The following is a 19,794-nucleotide window of genomic DNA, read 5'->3' on the forward strand; positions in this document are numbered from 1 at the left end:
AATACTTACTAAAACACTGCAATTATACTTCTAATTATTATCTGTTTTTTAATCTATTCCTAATTAAGATAGACTGTGGCAGATGCTAAATTTTTGCTACATTATCTAAATCAAAGACCGAGTTTATCCACTGATATAGAGTTACACTTGAGATAAAATTCGCCCTTTTTATTTATTATTTAAGGTGACCCAGTGCCATATTAAAAGTATCTTAGAGAAGAAGAGTTAATGAAGGGTTAACTCTCAATAAAAGAAATTGTTACGAAACAGAAACTAAGGCTTTGCCTCTGAATAGGTTTCTATTTAAATGGTTAATAAACAGAAGAACTTGGAAGGCAAGAGCTGCAGAAAAAGTTTTCTGGGTAATGGACTGAAGTAGTTTCCTTATGTGTGAGGAGGTGTTGAGTTACAGCAGGAGGAATGAGAGCTGGGTGGAGAGAAAAAACGTCTGATCTGCAACCTTTCCCTTCTCTTAGGACAACATGTATAACAGTTAAACAAGAAAAGCAATGGGAATATAACGTGGAACTTGTACTTATTGTTTCTTCAGTGACCTAGCGTCTGTGTTTACTGTAGATGAAATGAAACGCTGCTGGATTAATCATGAAAAGCTGAGGAAACGCAGATGCCCTGCTGTAAAATGCCACGCAGGCAAAGACTGACAGGCAGCAGGATCTGAGGTTTCCCCTGGATCACTAGTCAGACGTGTTCCAGGGAGAAGGGACTGTACACACTGCCGGCTCTCACTAAGGTAAGAGGGCCGGGGGCAAGCACAATAAAGAAGACAAACAAACTTTTAAAGATGAACAAGATCCGGAAGCTTTTCCGAGGTAGTGGAAGAGCTCTCGCGTTTATATTTGTTGCCTCTGTCATTTGGTTGATCTTTGACATGGCAGCTCTCAAGCTTTCATTCAGCGAGATCAACACCAAGGTTTTGAAAGATGAGATGATCAGGAGGGAACGGGAAAGGTTCAAAGTTTGGCAAAACCTAGAGAAGAGCCCTGAAAGCTCTAGAAGGGAACCAAAACTTCCCCTAAGAGGCTTTGAAAAGGGGAGATTTGGAAATAAGAAATATAAAAATATAGAAGAGAAAGTGGTAGAGGTTGAAAATGAAATAGACAAACAACAGAATGAAAAGATAACACTAAAACCAACAGAAAAGAAAAGCACAGCCTCCAAAACAGCCTATAAGAAAATGATTGTGCCACTTGGGACATTTTCAGTGAAACTGCTGAGCCACCAGCCCTCTGTTCCCATGGAAAAGAAAGAGAGAAAAAAGAATGTAAAGACTGTAAACTCAACAGACCTGCTGAGAACAAAGCAAACTGTTCCCAAGGGGCTTCAGCAGACCCCATTAGTTGCAGCACCAGGGAGATCAGTTGTCAAATTAACACACAGCACAGCTACTATACAAAACAAAGTTGCACAGAAAGGGAGCAACCCTGTGACTAAAGCATCAAAGGGAATTGAGGGCAATTTAAAAATTGGGATTACAGATAAAATCCCCTTGGCTGGATTAAAACAGAAATTGCAAACAAAGGGAAACCCCAAGGAACCTCAGAAGAACCCCCCAGTACCAGATTTGCCAATTCCTGGGCAAATCAACCCTGTAAAGCAAAAAAGTACTGTGGGGAAAGCAATAGATGGCATTGAACACAAAGCAAGCAAGAGTTTGGACATACCTGGCAGCAAGCTGGCTGCTGTGACCAGAGTGGAGAAAACAGGATTGCCTACAAATACAACAGGACTGGGAAAGCTGCCAAAGGAAGATGAAACAAAAGCTGCTCATGAAAAGAAATTAATTTTCCCTGAAAATCAGTTTGTCATTATTAGTAAAAAGGGGATAAAAATCAACATCCCAGCAACCCAAAATCTTGTAGCTGATTCCAAAGGAAATTTTACAATGAGATTGGAAAGGAGCAAAGAACAGCAATTCATTAGCAACAAAAGTGAGGATGCCCTTAAGGTGAACTCTGTAACCAAGACTGCCAGTCTTAATGGTTTAACTAAGAAAGTAATTTTGACTGAAGGTCCAGAGCTAACAAAAGTTCACAGTGTCAGGTTAGCTGCTAAGGAGCAATTAAGGAAAATAAATCAAAGCACCTATACAGTCCATTTTACAAGGAACACTGGAATGCATAAAGTCTTAACACTTGATGCAACACTTTCCCCAAGAGATCCCAAAGCTCCGGGTCAGTTTGGCCACCCAGCTGCAGTTCCTGATGATAAGCAAGAAGAGGCAAAAAGCAGATGGAAGGAAGGAAACTTCAATGTCTATCTGAGTGATTTGATTCCTGTAGACCGAGCCATTGATGACACAAGGCCTGCTGGGTAAGATTTGTTTCCCCCTGCGTAAATGATCTCAGAGAAGGTTGAATTATGTATTGAGTACAAGGATTTCATTATGAAATGCTTTCATTTTCTGGGGCTTTTAACATGTATAGAAACAGTCTAATAATATCAAATAGTCGTGCTCTTTCAAAACTGCAGTGCACTGTTATTAGCCTTATGATAAGTGTCAAGGAAATATGTCTATATTTTGAGCTAATGGGCTAATCACACAGTAGTTAAAATTTTCAGAAGCTCCTAAGGGGCTTAGAAGCCTCTATCCTATTTTACAAGAGGCGTAGGAACATAGAAACATAAGTCCTATTGACTTTCAGTATGCCTAAGTCCTTTTAAAAATATGATTTAGGCTCCTAAATCACTTGAGCATATTTGAAAATTTTATACAGTTTAGTGTAATATCCAGCATTTAAATGCACCATAAGCAAAATCAAGAATATTGGCATATGAATATTTGGTTGTGAATTCTGTCACATACTTGTTCTAAGCACAAGGCTGGTAACTGATAGCTCATGAGGTCTCACCCTTGCTCTGATATTGCCTCCGTATCTGATCTTTTCCTTTTCCTCAGTTTCCCAACATTTACAATGGAGGTAAGAATGTATACTCAGCTATCAGAAGCACCTTTTAAGGATTAGTTAGCTGATGTTTCTACCATGCTTAGAAGCTGAAAACTACTATGTATGCGCTAACTAGTAGGATTGTTAAATAGCATTGTGTATACTGTACTTGACATATTGTTTGGAATATTCACTAGGTAATGTGCCTTTACCTAGGATTAATCTAACCAATCACTCGTGGTCTAGTGAAGTGAAGAACTTCTTGGAGTTCACTTTCTTTGTTATAGTCCAGGACAGTTCTGAATGATAGAAGTTTGTGCATTTCAGGTTTATATGCCATCACAGTATACAAGTGTGTAATTTTGTTTGTAGAATTATTTGTGGTGAAATAGAACATTTCCTTGAGGTCTGCAGATGCTCCTGGTGCAAAAATCTGTGGTCCAAATACAGAGGTGACATGTAAGGTGCTGTAAGTTACTTTGCTTGTCAGAAGGTGTGATGGAGACTGAGTTAAAGAATTGTAATGTACATATAGAAAGGACCTGGACAAAGGTGCAAGTTGAAGTTGGGGACCTAATTTAATATGCTGTACACTTTCTTACATCTGTCTATTAATTGCTTTTCTCACTGCAATCTTCTCTCCGAGGCTCTTGGTTATGGGTATGTTACATTTCATACTCCTGGGGCAAGTCTGTGCCACAGTACAAGCACTGAATTAATATCCTTTGCAGATTTTTCCCCCTTACAAAATAGATTCTGACAGCCAAAGGGAAGCTGCAGTTACAGTTTGTGCCCACGAGGGGCTGATGTGGCACCAGAAGAGAGGGCTGCTGTGTACACGAGTACTGGAGGGGGTCACACCAACAAGTGGGATGACAACATTGAATCTGGGGATGAATGGGTGTGGGGATACAGAGCCACATGGGGACAGGGTAGCTATGTTTGACTGAGTAAGAGTGCAGGGACACACAAGGATGGGGCAGATATGCCTGACTAAACGGGCCAGTCTAGGCCGGGTCAGACAGGCTCTATATAGGGAGGCTCTCCACTCTGTAACAATTCCCCCCATCCCAAAGAAACCTATTTTATGCTTCTCTGCCCCATACCCAACAACCCTCCAGGTTTACTCCCAGGGTCCTTCCCAACAATTATTTCTCTTTCCCTCAGATCCTCCATTACCCCTGACTCTCCCAGCCTTTGCACTGCTTCTAAGGGGTGCAGGAAATACGTTTCCGTATTGTAGTCTATGGCTATGTCTAGACTGCAGCGTTAAATTGGAAAAAGATACACAATTTACAGTGTGCAAATTGCGTATCTTTTTCCGATGTTCTTTTGAAAGAGGCTTTTCCAAAATTGGGCGCCAGATTTTGGCAAAACCTGCTCTTTCTACACATCCCTTATGCCTCGTAGAACAAGGTTTATAGGGATGGTGAAAGAGCACGTCTGCTTTTTTGATTTTTTTTTTTTAAAGTGGAGGCATTCCTTGGACACAGCATTGCTTTTCTGGGATACAGCTGGTATCCCGGAAAAGCGCTGCAGTCTACACATAGCCAAAATGAATTATTACTCAAAGTCTCATAGTAATATGCGTAATAAGGAATATTTTAGACAAAAAACATTTCCTGAATCTTTTTTGTTATCTGCATTGTTATAGACTTACTTGCTATCAGGTGTTTTGGAATAAATTACCAAAATAATTTGAACTGGCATGATCATGCTTTATTATTTTGACAAATAAAATATGCATAATTTAAAAATATATACACAAAGGAATTAACTTTTTGGTGCAGCATTTTGGGCACAGAATACCCTCAGGAGTACATTTAGACACCCTGAGCTCTATCTAGCCTGCTGCATCTTCATGTGCTCACTGATTTCAATGACAGCTGCATGTCTTTATACCAGGATTCACCACAATTCCTCTCATTTTACACATCCGTTCTGAAGTTTACTTCATGATCTAAGGCAGGGCTAGGCAAAATATGGCCTACAGACTGAGACCAGCCCATGGGAGCCTCCATCAAGCTCCCTGCCTGCCTCATTCTTGTTCAGTGCTCAGAAAAGTTGGCTGTGGGGCCATATGTTTCTGTGAACACTGTGAGCCTAAGCAGAGGGGGAGAGACTTCTCACACTGTCCCCACTCCCAGCAAAATCTTACAGCTTTACAGCTCCCATTGCCTGGTTTCTGGCCAATAGAAGCCGCCTGTTTGCAGCGTTAAGTTCAGAGTAGCACACATGGCCCCTGCAATTGCTCTGAGCATGTGCAGGGCTATGGCTACGAAACCTGCTGGGTTGCTGGCTGAGAGCCACACAGGTAAGTGCCTCCTGGCCAGAGTCTGCCTCTGCTCTCGAGCTCCTCCCTCTTCTGTCCCCCTCTAATACCCTATCTCAGGTCCTCTTCTCCGGTCACAACTGAAATCCCAGCACTTCCTCCTGAACTCCTGCACCAGCTCACAACCCCCTCTCAGACCCTGCACTCCATCTGCACCCCTTCCTCCAGCACCCCCTCCCCCCACTGTACCCAGGTCCCCGGCCCCAGATTACAAGCCCCTCCTTCACCCAAATGCTCTCCCAGATCCCACACTTCCTCCTGCAAACCAGTCCCTTACCCCAAGTTCCTTTCTGCATCCAACCTCCAGCCCCACACCATTAATATCATGGAATAGTGATATTACCCTTGACCATCTACTAAATCCTTGAAGTGCCCCCCCCCCATCAAAACTTATTGCCCATCCCGACCTAAGGTGAATTGCTCAAGGGAGCTGCACTGGGGTTCTAAGCAAAATGCGGGGGGGGGGGAGGGGAACTGGCTTCAAGCTCCTGGAAAGGGCAAGGTCTCAGGCAGGAGGGGTGGGGCCAAGGGCAGCCAGACCTCAGCATTAGCTGGATTGCACTGCCCTCCCAGCTCTGCCTGGAGCACACTGCACAGTATCCCCACCTCATTAGGCATCCCTAAGAGCTGCCCGGAGTACCGCCAGAGCGCTCCAGCAGTGATTAAAAGGGCTCAGGGCTCTGGACAATGAATGGCTGGGTCCAAGGGTAATTGCCCTTTTTGTCCCCCCCGCCCCAACCAATTGCGGGCTAGGAACTGCTACAATGTTTAGTGTACCATTGAAGCAAGGACACATTGTTTCGCACTGTGTATCATATGAAGCAAGGCAGAGAAACTACATAAAGAGCAAAGAGGCATCTCATGTTTCATAGAACAAAGTTTTGTCTTGAAATACTTTTAAAGTGTCACCTGAAGGAAACAAAAGAACCAGAGAGATCAAAATCAGCATATTCACCAGTATTGTCAGCTAATGTAATCAGGATATTCACCATGAATGTTATAGGTATATTATAGAACTGTAAGATATTAAGGTGATGAGTCATAGTCCTGGGAAGGATAGAAACTGAACATCTACCTTGTTAACACAGAAACGCCATAGCCAAACATGGGAGTGCTATAGGCAACATAGCACCTAGGCAAACTGCCCATCTGATATTACAGCTTAGTATAGTATCTGAAAAGATAAAAACCCCGTACTTAGCAACATGGAAAGTTGGCTGGAATATTTTCATTGTGCTGGTAGTTTTTTGCATTTCTACAGGGCAACGATTTCTTCTTTGTTTAACTAATGGAGTATGCAGTTTCCAAGTTAAAATTTCTCATCAACAGACCTTGTACTCTAGAGCTACATCTACGCTTCAGGAATTTGTCGGCAGAGGCAATGCAAATGAAGCACTCATTAGCATTTCTCGCACTCTCATTTGCATAGACTCTTCTGATCCATTTTGCAGAAGAGGTCTTTCCACAAAAAAATGCAGTGTTGTTGAGGCAAAAGCCCCTTTTACCCAAGATCCTGTATACCTGCTTGTTTGAGGAATAAGGGTTCTTGTGCAAAATGGCCCCATATACACTGTGGTTTTTTGAGCAAAAACCTCTTCCGCAAAACAGATTGGCAGAGACTATGCAAATGAGAGAGTGAGAAATGCTAATGAGCACTTCATTTGTATTGCTTCTGCTGACAATTTCCTGCAGTGTAGATGTTGCCTAGGACTTTCTAACCAGTGCAGAGCATCATTTCCTATATACCACTTTGCATCTTGACAACCAGGTACACATGCTAGCAAAGTCATGCATTGCAGACACCTTTTTGCAGCAAGAGAGACATTTTAGGGAACCAGCAGTCCTTAATCATCTGGAGGCCATCCTAGACTGTGCTGTGTGCTCTGACTCCATCATACACATGCTCACGAATCAAGAGAACAGGGGTAACATTTTCATAGGTGCCCAAACTTAGGCTGTTAGAGCCTATATGAAGAGAGGTTAAAGCAACTAGGACTTTTCAGTTTAGAAAAGAGGAGACTAAGGGGGGATATGATGGAGGGCTATAAAATCATGAGTGATGTGGAGAGGGTGAATAAAGAAAAGTTATTTATTAGTTCCCATAATAGAAAAACTAGAGGACATCAAATGAAGTTAATGGGTAGCAGGTTTAAAACTAATAAAAGAAAGTTCTTCTTCACACAGAGCGTAGTCAACCTGTGGAACTCCTTGCCAAAGGAGGCTGTGAAGGCTAGGAGTATAAGGGTATGTCTACACTAGCCCCCTAGTTCGAATTAGGGAGGCTAATGTAGGCATTCAAAGTTGCAAATGAAGCCTGGGATTTAAATATCCCGGGCTTTATAGTTCGAACTAGAGGTTTAAAGAGAAGCTAGATAATTTCATGGAGGTGAGGTCCATAAAAGGCTATTAGCCAGGGGATAAAAATGGTGTCCTTGGCCTCTGTTTGTCAGAGACTGGAGAAGGATGGCAGGAGAAAAATTGCTTGATCATTGTCATTGGTCCACCCCCTCTGGAGCACCTGGTGCTGGCCACTGTCAGCAGACAGGCTACTGGGCTAGATGGACCTTTGGTCTGACCCAGTACGGCCATTCTTATGTTCTTATTGATTTTCAATATGTCTTAGACTTTAACTCACTTAGACACATTAGAAAATGTTACCCTGAGCTTGGAAGCAGAGGCACGTCACTCTTAGAGAAATGCAGAGACTTATCCCCAGGATGTTCAAATCTTGGGGGCATCTTGATTAAAAATGGCATTTAAGGTGAATTGTTCAAAAGTGTTCACTGTTGGCTTTTCTCTCTTACTATCTAATTCAAGGGTGAGCTGACTTCAAGGAAAGCAGAGTCAGGCCAACACTGAGCATTTTTGAAAGTCCCACCTTTAAGCAACATTGTTTGGCTCCTTTCATTTAGTCTCCAGGTAAACATACGCTGCTGAGGGGAATTTTGAAATTAAGCTTCTTTAACGGTGTGTCAATAGAAGGAGAATGGACTCTCTGATCCCTGCACAGGGAACATATTCTTTTTCCTGGAGTAAGAAAAGATAACTGGTGTTATTCCTTAATTTAACCATTTACCTAAGGGTAGCTTTAAGTCATGAGTGGGGAACCTCTGGCCCGGGTGCCAAATCTGACCCCTGGCTTGCCTGGATCCAGCCCCTGAGGCTCAGGACTCCCCCCAACATCAGCAAGCCAGCGCTGGTGGTCCAGCTTTGCGGTCTCACCATCCCCATCCCACTGCTGCACCCGTAGCTTGCTCCTGCACCCTATTTCCCACCCAGCCCTCCTATCCCCACAGCCTGCTCCTGCACTCCCACCCACACACTGAACCCCTTATTTTTGGCCCCACTCCAGAGCCTAGAAGGGCCCACAAAAATCTACTGGCCTAGCCCCTCCCCCCTCACCCCCCGGCTCCGGTGTGTGAGGGGAAAATGGGGAGTGACTTTCTCCTTCTCAGTTGGGGGCCACGTCAATGAGGCTTTTTTGTTCTTGGGGCTGCTGCATCAGCCTAAGATTCATCTTTGGCTAGACGACTATGCACATGCTAAATAAATAAATAGGAAGCACAACATCTAGAAAGCAGTGGGGGATTTCTACAGCAAACGATGGCATCTTCAGAGGTGTGATGCAATTCTCCTAGACCACAGTGGCTTGTTTCCTAAGCAGCTAGAAGAATCCCTAGGATCTGGACTAGTGATAATAAAATTAAGTAGTTAAAATTTGTTTTGATATGGTACTCTCCTGTTACCACCACCCTTAGTCCATTGAGTCTTGCTTGTGTCTTTATGGTAGTGCTACTTTTGCACCCCCAAAGTTCCAGTCTTTATATAGTGAAAACCATCACTCTCAGCATCTGCCTTCTGCCTCTGCTGAGGCCACCGACAAAGTCATCCACATCAAAATGTTTTTTAAGAGCAGGGAAGGATTGCAAATTCTCTCTGCCCCCAGTGATGAACGCTTCTCCAGTAGTACATTTAGTGTGTGTTTTCCAGTGACTTTGAGAGTCCTGAACTCACTTCCCAATCCAAAATCTCCTGCACTGCAACAAGCTGTGTCATTGCCATGAGCTAATGTGTTGATGGTTTCCAACTAAAATATATCAAATATCAACATTTCCTTCTAGCTGATCCAGTGTCCTAAGATGAACCCACAGTAAGCCGATTATCAAATCATTTTCATGCTATAAAAGGGGGAGGAAAGATACACTAAAAGGAATACTATAAAGGCTGATTATGGATTTTTTTTATAGCCAGTGCTAGAAAGGAAAAGAAAACAGTTTGCATTTGCAATGAGGGAGATGCTGATAGGCTCTGAGAGCACTTCTTTATTATGATATGTGTGTCACATTCTTTCTGGGATATGCAGGTATATGGCTGTATCTGAGGGTACGTCTACACTGTAACACTATTTGAAAATAACCAGCACTATTCCAAAATAACTTAATATGCATCTACACAGCAGGCAGTTATTTTATAATAGTGTCAAAATACTATCAAGCTGCAGGGCTTCTTACTCCTACTCCTATAACCCTCATTGTACAAGGAATAAGGGAAGTCAGAGGAAGAGTGCTCTATTAGAAATTAGTGCTGTGTAGACAGCACCAAAACTCAATAAGCTAGGTCGAAATAAGATATGCAATTGACGTAGCTCAATTTGCGTAGCTTATTTCGAGTTAAGCTCTGAAGTGTAGACACACTCTGTGCCAATAAAACTATAATTTGATTATTTATATTTTCAAAGATAAGAAAATATGATTTTTTTTAATTGTTCTGGCATGTAGTGCTCTGGTGCCTGCTTGTTTTTAAAGGGAAAGTATAAAAGCAAATGGTGCTTTATGTTTTATTCTCACTAAGAACATCATTATTCCTGTAATACTCTCAATTAGTAGATGAGTTGATTGCTATTCCTGAAAAAGAGGCATACCCAGGGAGGAAACAGATTGAACCTTTGTTAGACTCCACTTTATCAATAATAGAGAGCAAGCAGGCCCCAATAATTCTAAGGTATTCTAGAAGAAAAATAATATAATTCAGAGAAGAAGAGTTTGTCAGTAAAATGCTCTGTATTCCTCAAGATCCACTTGATGATACCAAAGCTTAGGGAGTGAATGTCCCCTTAAGGCCCATATCAAAACAGTAGTTGAATTGCAAATAGAAGATGAGAAAAGCTGCTCATCGACCTTTTGTTCAAGCACTGAAGACCCGGACTTGACCCATCACATTTTGACTGCCATGGAATAAAATGACAAATTCATAGAAATCGGAAAAATTTTATCACTCCCTCAAATCTGCTGATTTTCATCTTTCCCTGTTTGCTAGGCTAGTAGGCTACATTCAAACCCTCTGGATGGCAGATTCTTGATGCGCATTCAGCATTCACAGGCTGCGATGGTGGGGAAGAAGGTATTTCATATGAAAAAGATCTTGACCCAGGACAGCAAATGTTTGATGCTTTTAGATTCTGGCATTGTTTGAGAAATGGAACCTCAAAGATAGTTATGTGTGTTATGCATATACCTCATGTCAGCATAACATGTGTATAAATGTGTATGTTGTAATGTCATTCCACCATGTTGTGCTCTCAAGATTAATCAGTTTTGGTCCACTCAAAACAGTTAGACTGGGTAAGATTGTCTCTGCACATTTTGTGCATTGTTACTATGAACAGTCCTTTTTGGAAGTGATGATTTCCCTGGTTCATTACATGTATCAGGGTTCCCCCCCCCCCCCCCCCATACATCTGATTTATATGCACTTTAGAATGTCAGGGAATTCAGATGCTCTGTGAATCCTCAGCATCTTTCACAGTCTTTCTCTGCTTTCAGTTAAGTACAGCATTGTGCAAGTGCCAAGAAACTGATGCTCTGAAGAAACAGCGAGGTTACTGTGCTTGTTTTGCCAAAGCAGCACTTTCTTAAACAGAAAAGTGGTGATACCTGTTCAGGCTGTAGATTGCATTTCTTTGAGCAACTGAGGACTGTGTTCTGGGGAGAGACACAGCAAGAGATAAATGAAGGCATGTTGGTAATAAGGCAGTGGAGCTATAGGATGAAGGCATGCCAGAAACAGGACAGCATTAGCTATACAATACCATCAGCAACAGCAGAAACATTAGGAACTACGGCTACCAGATGGTTTCAAAAAAATACTAGACACACTTGATCTCAGATGGTGTGGGGGACCGGCCAGGAGGGGAGCGGGTCTGGCTGGGAGGAGGTTGGGAGGAGTGAGGCTGGCCTGTGGAGATCGGGGAGAGAGGAACCAGCCGGCAGGAAGCAGACCTGGCCGGGAGGTGGCCAGGGGGAGCAGGGCTGGCCAGCAGGGAGCAGGGATGACCTGAGCACACGCAGATCCCGGGGTGCTGCCCGTCCCGTGCACAGTCCCGGCAGGGTGCACAGGCAAGTCCGTCCCCAAGGAGTCCATCCTGCCCCGCCCCACACCCGTCCTCTCTATTGTGTAGCTGAGTACTGCCTGGCTGGCAGACACACTCACGCAACTACATACTGATACTCATGATATGAATACAGCTTACTTAATTAGAAAATACCCAACATTTATATGTCCGGTATTTTCTCAATTTGTTTCCCGGACAGAAAGCTCAAATACCGGACTGTCTGGTTCAAAACCAGACACCTGGCAACCCTATTAGGAACGAATACTGTAATAATGCAGAGGTGCTGGAACAAGGGGTGATGCAGCATGCTCTGGCTTGAAATGGCTTCTGTTATATACAGGGTTTCTTGTTGATTCAATGGCTGTCAGTGCCTGTACTATAAAAGTTATTCCAGCACCCCTGTAATAGTGGGTACATTCTTCTTCTTCTTAAGCCTGGATCCTTTAAAAACTATAAGTACATATGAAACTTTGCTCACATGAGAAGGTACATTGCAATCAACAAGAACACTTCCATGAACAAAAATACGTATCTGATTATTGGAGGATCAGAGTCTTAGAAGATGTTTGCTTAATGAAAATGAGATAATTTAGCACTGACTACTTTGTAGTAGCTGCAGCCGCTGTGAGATGTTACCATGGGAGCCAACAGAATTGCTGGGCCCATAGGCAAAGTGTGGGAGGGCTGGCTCTGTGAAGGGGCAGGACGAGGGAAGCAAGCCCTCAGCAGCACCTGGACCACACCACCTCTCCCCCACAGCCAGCCAGCCCAGGGATTCTGGTGGCAATTTAAAGGGTGTGAGGCCCTTTTGAATTGCCAAGGTCTAGGGCAGTTGCCCTTTTTGCTATCCCCCGTCAGTAGGCCTGGGTGTTACTATAGGTATGTCATTCAGTGAGTGGATAAGAAGTAGGGTTGTGCGTATGAGTGCGTGTGCATGCATATGAGAGAGAGAGGATATTCTTGGCCTCTGCTGAGACTGCTCACACTACAAATAGTATGTGTTATAATAAACATCTAATGCACCTGAACACTCAACTTCGTAGCACTGGAACTTCCTTATTGACATTTTATCTTTATTATTCTGAATACTTCTATTCCTTCCCTGCCAACACCTTATAAATGTCCAAGCTAAGCACAAACTATCAGCCTTTTAAAGTTTTACTGAAACTTACAGAGGTTTAAATCATCTGGCTACACATATATTAAAATCATTATCTGCTGGATGCTACGTATTTGTATTGTTGACCTTTCAGATGTTCAGAACAACTGGTTCACAATGACCTTCCAACTACCACGATCATCATGTGTTTTGTGGATGAAGTGTGGTCCACTCTCCTACGCTCCGTTCACAGTGTTCTCAATCGATCTCCTCTTCACCTGATTAAAGAGATTATTCTGGTGGATGATTTCAGCACAAAAGGTAAGTGAAAGCTTTCTTTCAAATTCAGGAAAGGAATATGCCCTGGGGCTAAAAAGCAATTTGCCTCTCCTTACTTAAATTCTGTATAAGAAAAGAAATATAATTTTCTTCATTAATTTCAATTGATTCCATGTTTTAATCACAAAGCTATGCAACCTTGTGCTGTGATCACAGCCTGAATTGATTTCCCCACCAGCTCTCTCAAGCCAGCCAAGATGAGGCCAATGTAATGCTTGGGTAGGAGATTTCCAAGAACACTTGCATAAGTAGTAGAGTGAAGATAGACTCCTTCCTTCCGAATCAATACAAAACCATTGCCCCTTATAGTGTTGTGGGTACAGTAATTCCTCATTTAACACTATAGATATGTTTCAGAAAATGATTGTGTTAGTGGAAACGTGTTATGCGGGGTCAATTTTCCCATTGAAAATAATGGAAGAGGTGGGGGTTGCGTTTCAAGCAATAGTGTCTGTTGACATAAGGTTGGGGGAGAAAGAGGACTGTGTTACAGCATGGAGGGGAGGTGTTTGGCTCTGGGGAAGGGAAAGGAAGGGAAGGGGAGGAGAGGGGAGGGAGATTGGGTTGGGAGTATGCCCCTGTGACGGGTCTGCTGGGACCCGCACTGCGTTAGGCGAGGGGGGATTGCCGGGGAACGGCACAGTGAGCGGCAAACCCTCCACCACTTTTCCAGGGAGGCGGGGGAAGCCCCACGCAGCCACTGACGATGGGCTGACTGGGGAAACCCAGCCGCCAGCCTGCAGGCGGAGGCGGAGGAGAGGGGGCAAGGCATCTGGCAAGAGGAAGTCAGCGGGGAATGGAATAGTGAGCAGCGAATCCTCCGCCGCTTTGCAGGGAGGTGGGGGAAGCCCCGCGCAGCCGCCGGCAACGGGCCAGCTGGGGAAATAGTGCTATTCTGGGAACGGTCGTGTAATTCAAAAAACGTTCCCTAAAAAAAAATCGTGCTATTGCAAAAACATGTTAAGCGGGCATGTGTTAAATGAGGAATTACTGTACTATGTTGCGTGAAGCTCCGCTTTTCACATGAGATTTAAAATAGGTGGCTCTGACCCAAGATAACTAGAACATACTCGAATAGTGATAGAAATGTAGCCGTGTTAGTCTGGGGTAGCTGAAGCAAAATGCAGGACAATGTAGCACTTTAAAGATTAACAAGATGGTTTATTAGATGATGAGCTTTCGTGGGCCAGACCCACTTCCTCAGATCAAATAGTGGAAGAAAGTAGTCACAACCATATATACCAAAGGATACAATTAAAAATGAACAAATATGAAAAGGACAAATCACATTGCAGAACAGGAGGGAGATGTGGGGGGAGGGGGGAGGAAGGAAGGTAAGTGTCTGTGAATTGATGATATTAGAGGTAGGGAGAGTGGGATGTTTGTGAGTTAATGGTATTAGAGGTGATAATTGGGGAAACTATCTTGGTAATGGGTGAGATAGTTCAAGTGTTTGTTGAGTCCTTTTTGGAAAGTGTCGAATTTTAACATGAATGACAGTTCAGAGGATTCCCTTTCAAGTGCAGATGTAAAAGGTCTTTGTAGCAGAATGCAGGTGGTTAAGTCATTGAGAGAGTGTCCTTTCTGGTTAAAATGGCAGGAAACTGCTTTTTCTTTGTGATCTTGTCTGATATCTGTTTTGTGGGCATTAATCCTTTGGCGAAGTGTCTGAGATGTTTGTCCAATGTACATAGCAGACGGACACTTTCGGCACATGATAGCATAGATTATATTTCTGGATGCGCAGGAATATGTGTTCTTGATCTTATAACTCACTTGGTTAGGTCCAATAATGATATCAGCAGAATGAATATGTGGACAAAGCTGGCAACGGGGTTTGTTGCAAGGGAAGGTACCAGGGTTGGTATTAGTGTGGTATGTCCTGTGGTGGTTGGTAAGAATCATCTTGAGGTTAGGTGGTTGTCTATAGGAGACTATGGGTCTGTCTCCCAGAGCCTCTTTGAGTATGGTATCCTGTTCCAGTATAGGCTGTAGTTTATTGATAATGTGTTGGACAGGTTTAAGTTGGGGGTTGTAGGTGATGACAAGTGGTGTTCTATTGTTGGTTTTCTTGGGTCTGTCTTGAAGTAGATGGTTTCTAGGTATTCGTCTGGCTCTTTCAATTTGCTTTTTTATTTCTCTGGGTGGGTAGTTGAGGTTTATAAATTCTTGGTAGAGATCCTGAAGCTTCTGGTTTCTGTCAGTGGGATTAGAGCATATGCGGTTGTATCGAAGGGCTTGGCTATAGACGATGGATCGTGTGGTGTGTTCTGGATGGGAGCTGGAAGCATGTAGGTAACTGTATGAGTCGGTGGGTTTTCTGTAGAGAGTGGTGTCTAATTTTCCATTGTTGATTTGTACTGTGGTGTCCATACTCTTGACAGTTAAAATTATAATCACAGAATCCTGGCCAAATTCAATTGCATTTGGCCTACTGCAGTGGCCTTGAAATCTCAACTAAACCCAGTCTTGTTCATCTCTTAAGCTATTGGGTAGCGTGAAAGCATCTAAGATGGTCACTTATATACAGTTACTTTACATGCACAGTCATAGTAACTGCCTATGCCACTGAGTCTCTGCTTTTTAATACTTTGGTTCTCAATGCTCTACAACAATGCTCTTGAATAATTAAAAAAAGGGAGAATTTTTAGATTGATACATCCTCCTGGCAAGCCCTGGGCCAAATCAAAATCAAAAGCAATTGTTCTAATTGTTGTACAAACACAGACAGGACCCCTGACCTAAAAAGAGAAGTGGCATAAGAAAGATGAGAGGAAAATGACTTAATTCAGTATCTAAATGTTACAGAGATTTGCATTTTTAGGTAAATAAATAGATTTTCACATCGTTTTTTAGCAAACTTTCCTTAACTTTTTCACTTTCTTTTGTATGGTCTAACCAGCCCATGGCATAATAAAAGTATTGGGCCTCTTCCAATATAAATGTTATGGGTGGTGAAAAAGTCACGAGAGAACTGAGTTTTATGTGGTTCTATATTTCTAGTAGTGGTAAAAAAGGCAGAACTTCTAGTGTGTCCAAAGTTTAAAAAAGTCAATCCAAGATTTTGAGTTGGATTTTGAAATGCAAACATTTCTTTCCTTTAGAAAGCAAAAAAGGACATATAAAATTCAGGAGACAAACCCTAAGGTTTTTTCTCAGACAAACTTATATAAATAGGAATTGTTACAGTCAGTTAGTTGAATAGTCAATCTACTGCAATACCTGGTTTCTGACAGAGGTCAGCTCTAGATGCTTCAGAAGAAGGTGTCAAAAACTCCACTGTAGAAATGCTCACTGAGGCCTTCTCTCACATTTCATTCTGTCTTTACTCAGGCAAGAATCTGGCCCAATATATTGAACCCTCACATGCTTAGGATTGCTACTAAGCCATACAGCTTCATTTCTCACATTTTATTCTGTCTGAGAATTTTGTACGATAAAACCCACTCCCATAAAAAAGTCAAACAAATCTAAGTGCCATGTGAGAAATAATTGCTTGCAAGTCTGCATTCTTCACTCAGTTTAAGAACAGATGGATTTAAATGTAGCCATTAATATTAGCTGTTGGAATTCAATAGAAAATTTGCAGAGCACAGAAAAAAAGGCACTCACTCTATGGAAACCAAGTTGAGAACAAGTTTTTAATGGGATTTATGGTGGTCTAAAGGCAAAAATTCTGATTTTAAAAATTATAAAAGAAATGTTAAGTATAAGCCTCAGTGGGAAATGCTATAGATTGATATAGGACCAGTGTCACATAGACTGGAATTTTCAAACTGAGCAGTGATAGAATCAGACTCATAGAACTGGAAGGGATCTGGAGAGGTCATTGAGTCCAGTCCTCTACCCTCATGGCAGGACCAACCACTGTGTAGATCATCCCTGATAGGTGTCTGTCTAACCTGCTCTTAAATATCTCCAGTGATGGAGATTCCACAACCACCCTAGTCAATTTATTCCAGTGTTTAACCACTCTGACAGAAAATTTCTCCTAATCTCCAACCTAAACCACCCTTGCCGCAATTTAAGCCCATTGCTTCTTGTCCTATCATCAAAGGCAAGGAGATCAATTTTTCTCCCTCCTCCTTTTAACACCCATGTAGGTACTTGAAAATCGCTATCATGTCCCCTCTCAGTCTTCTCTTTTCTAAACTAATCAAGCCCCATAGTTTGAACTAGGGGGCTAGTGTAGACATACCCTAAGGTGCTACAGGACTATAAGTTGTTTCTGAAGTTTTCTTATTAAAATTAATGAGAATTTTACCATTTACTGCATGGGAGCAGAGTTTGGATATTGCTGGGTGCTTTTGAAAATCATGCCTACAAATAGCATACATATTTTTGCCTTATCCCTTTCAATTTCCTGTTTTTCAAACGTCCATAGAGCTCAAATGCATGATTCATACAAAGAGGCTTCCAAATAGTTTGGGGAGGGAGGAAATAGTGCTGCTGAAGTGCCTAATCTAATACTCTCCGATGTCAAAGTCTATGTCTACACCTCAGGCTTCTTGTGCAAGAAGCTTTTTGCGGAAGAGATCTTCTGCAAAAACTTCTTGCACAAGAGTGTGTCCACATTTCAAAAGCACATCAAAAAAGCGATGCGCTTTTGCACAGAGAGCTTACAGTTTGCCTGGATGCTCTCTCAAAAGGAAACTCTGATTGCTATTTACAGAATGGCCACCAGGTCACCCGTATTTTTTCCGATTGCTTTTTCTATTGGCTCTTTTTGCACAAAAAAACCCCTGCTCCCCATCCACACATACCTTTTTCCACAAGAACTCTGGCACAAAAAGGAGCTTTTCTTCATAGGAGGAGGAATATCGACACCGGAAAAACTCCTCTGTTCTTTCATTTTACTTGCACAAAAACACGCTTGAGGTGTGGACGCTCTGTGAGTTTTTGTGCAAAAGCAGACTTTTTCCACAAAAACTATGTAGTATAGACTTAGCAAAAGAGACTATCTCCAGGTGGAAAAAGTGTGTTTCATAGATGATTTAAAAATTAATGAGATAAAACTTTTTTCACTGCTGTGTTATGGCTTGAAAAAGACAACCCAGTCATTTGTAAGAATTTGCTACTTTCTCTCCTGTTTAGAATACCTCAAGGATAACTTGGACAGATATATGTCAAGGTTTCCAAAAGTACATATCCTTCACCTCAAAGAAAGACATGGCTTAATACGAGCTAGATTGGCAGGGGCCGAGATTGCTAAAGGTAAGAGGAAAGTTCTTATGTGCCATTTTGGGTTTGTATGAATAGGGGAGTTATACTACCAAAATCTTACCTTTTACTGTGCTGTATATCATAGCATCTTAAACCAATATAGAGATAGCTGAATATTGTTTGACAAGTTTTGTCATTGCTTGGCAAAGAATTTTGCATGCATCTGACAAACTCACTATGTTGTTCAATACTACTCGGCCCATCATATATTTGGAAAAGTGAGGCAAAACTGACTGATTTGACATTAGGTAGATGATTTAAAATACAACAATTTTACTGAGCAGCTGAGAAGCTGGCTACTTTGAGGGAGGTACAGTGAGGCACTGTATTTCAGTTCTGAAAGAAGGATGTTAGAATTTCTAGCTCTCTTTCCTTGCTTCACTTCTTGACACTCACAAACCCATAGCATTTGGTCATTAAAATGTCTGTATTGTTTTATGCCAATGATACAATGTGTTGGATTCCCTCCTAACAGCCAGTTAGCAGCTTTCTACTAACAGCTACCATGGAGCAGTGGCTAAGGTACCTTCTGCTAGAAACACAGGTTGAGGGTGTGAGACCCCAACCCACCCTTGGAGGACAGCCAACCCTGACACCCTTGGGAGGGAGGATGCAGAATGTAGGGAGGTTGGGGGCTCCTCCAGTGGCACAGAGGGTAAGGTAACCAGAGGTGGAGGGATTCAAGCCCTACCCCACCCCCCTCTGGGGACAGCCACCAGCTTGGTGATGGCTAGCATGTGTCTTAAGATTGTTTTGTTTGTTGGAAACTTGTTTGGGTGGTAAGCAGATAAAGGGATATCTTTTTATGTAGTCATTTAAAGGGAAACTGTATTTGGGTTCATGGATCCTATATTTTCTTCTTCTTTGCCCAGGAAGCAATTCTCCACTTATTTAATGCATTGAGTTAGGGAAGATTGCCCCTTTCCAGACTTATATTCTAGTTTTACATTGTGCACTAGGACAGCACTTTTGAGTCCAAAATTCTGTCCCAGTGCCCACATCCAGTCTGCAGGAAGCGTGGATGGAACATGTTGCAGTTGGAACTTACAGGGGACATTATACCTCACTTAGCAAGAATTCCTCCTAGTAGCTACTGGGAAGCACTCAAAGCATCAGGGGGAAGTGTGGTCCATATTCTGCACCTGCCAAGCTCTTGCCTGCCAGTTGGAGAATGTACCACCTCTTTGTCCCTTTCTGCTTATCTCAGATGATTAGCATCTACAGGGGTTTTAGGTAGGAGTATGGACCACATTCTTTGCTGGGCTTCTGGCTTACACCCCCACAAGGCACACGTGGGTGACTGGAGTAGAGTATCTTCCACCTTTCTCTCCCATGTATGCACGTCCTCCAGAGCTCGCTATAACATGGCATTTTGAGAGCAGGCAAACACTCTTTACAAAAAAGTTGCTGGTAAATCATAGTTGAAGTCAAAATGTGTTCAGAATGAGACACACACTTAGCCTCTTCCTATGTGGGTTTATAGAATCAGTGTATTATTGTTAGG

General features: G+C 42.5%; 1 protein-coding gene across 1 annotated transcript in view; it reads left to right on the forward strand.

Annotated features, from left to right (window-relative positions):
- The first annotated feature begins 377 nt into the window (after window positions 1-377).
- The window catches only part of GALNT5 (polypeptide N-acetylgalactosaminyltransferase 5), a 39,592-nt gene continuing 20,175 nt past the window's right edge, over window positions 378-19,794 (forward strand). The window contains exons 1-3 of the mRNA XM_006125659.4: window positions 378-2,331; window positions 12,883-13,049; window positions 18,162-18,281. Of these exons, the coding sequence (XP_006125721.1) occupies window positions 803-2,331; window positions 12,883-13,049; window positions 18,162-18,281 (1,816 nt within the window). The 5' untranslated portion in view covers window positions 378-802. The remainder of the gene's footprint in view (window positions 2,332-12,882; window positions 13,050-18,161; window positions 18,282-19,794) is intronic.

This window comes from Pelodiscus sinensis, chromosome 7 (assembly GCF_049634645.1).
Source record: "Pelodiscus sinensis isolate JC-2024 chromosome 7, ASM4963464v1, whole genome shotgun sequence".
In the NCBI taxonomy this organism is placed as follows: Eukaryota; Metazoa; Chordata; order Testudines; family Trionychidae; genus Pelodiscus; species Pelodiscus sinensis.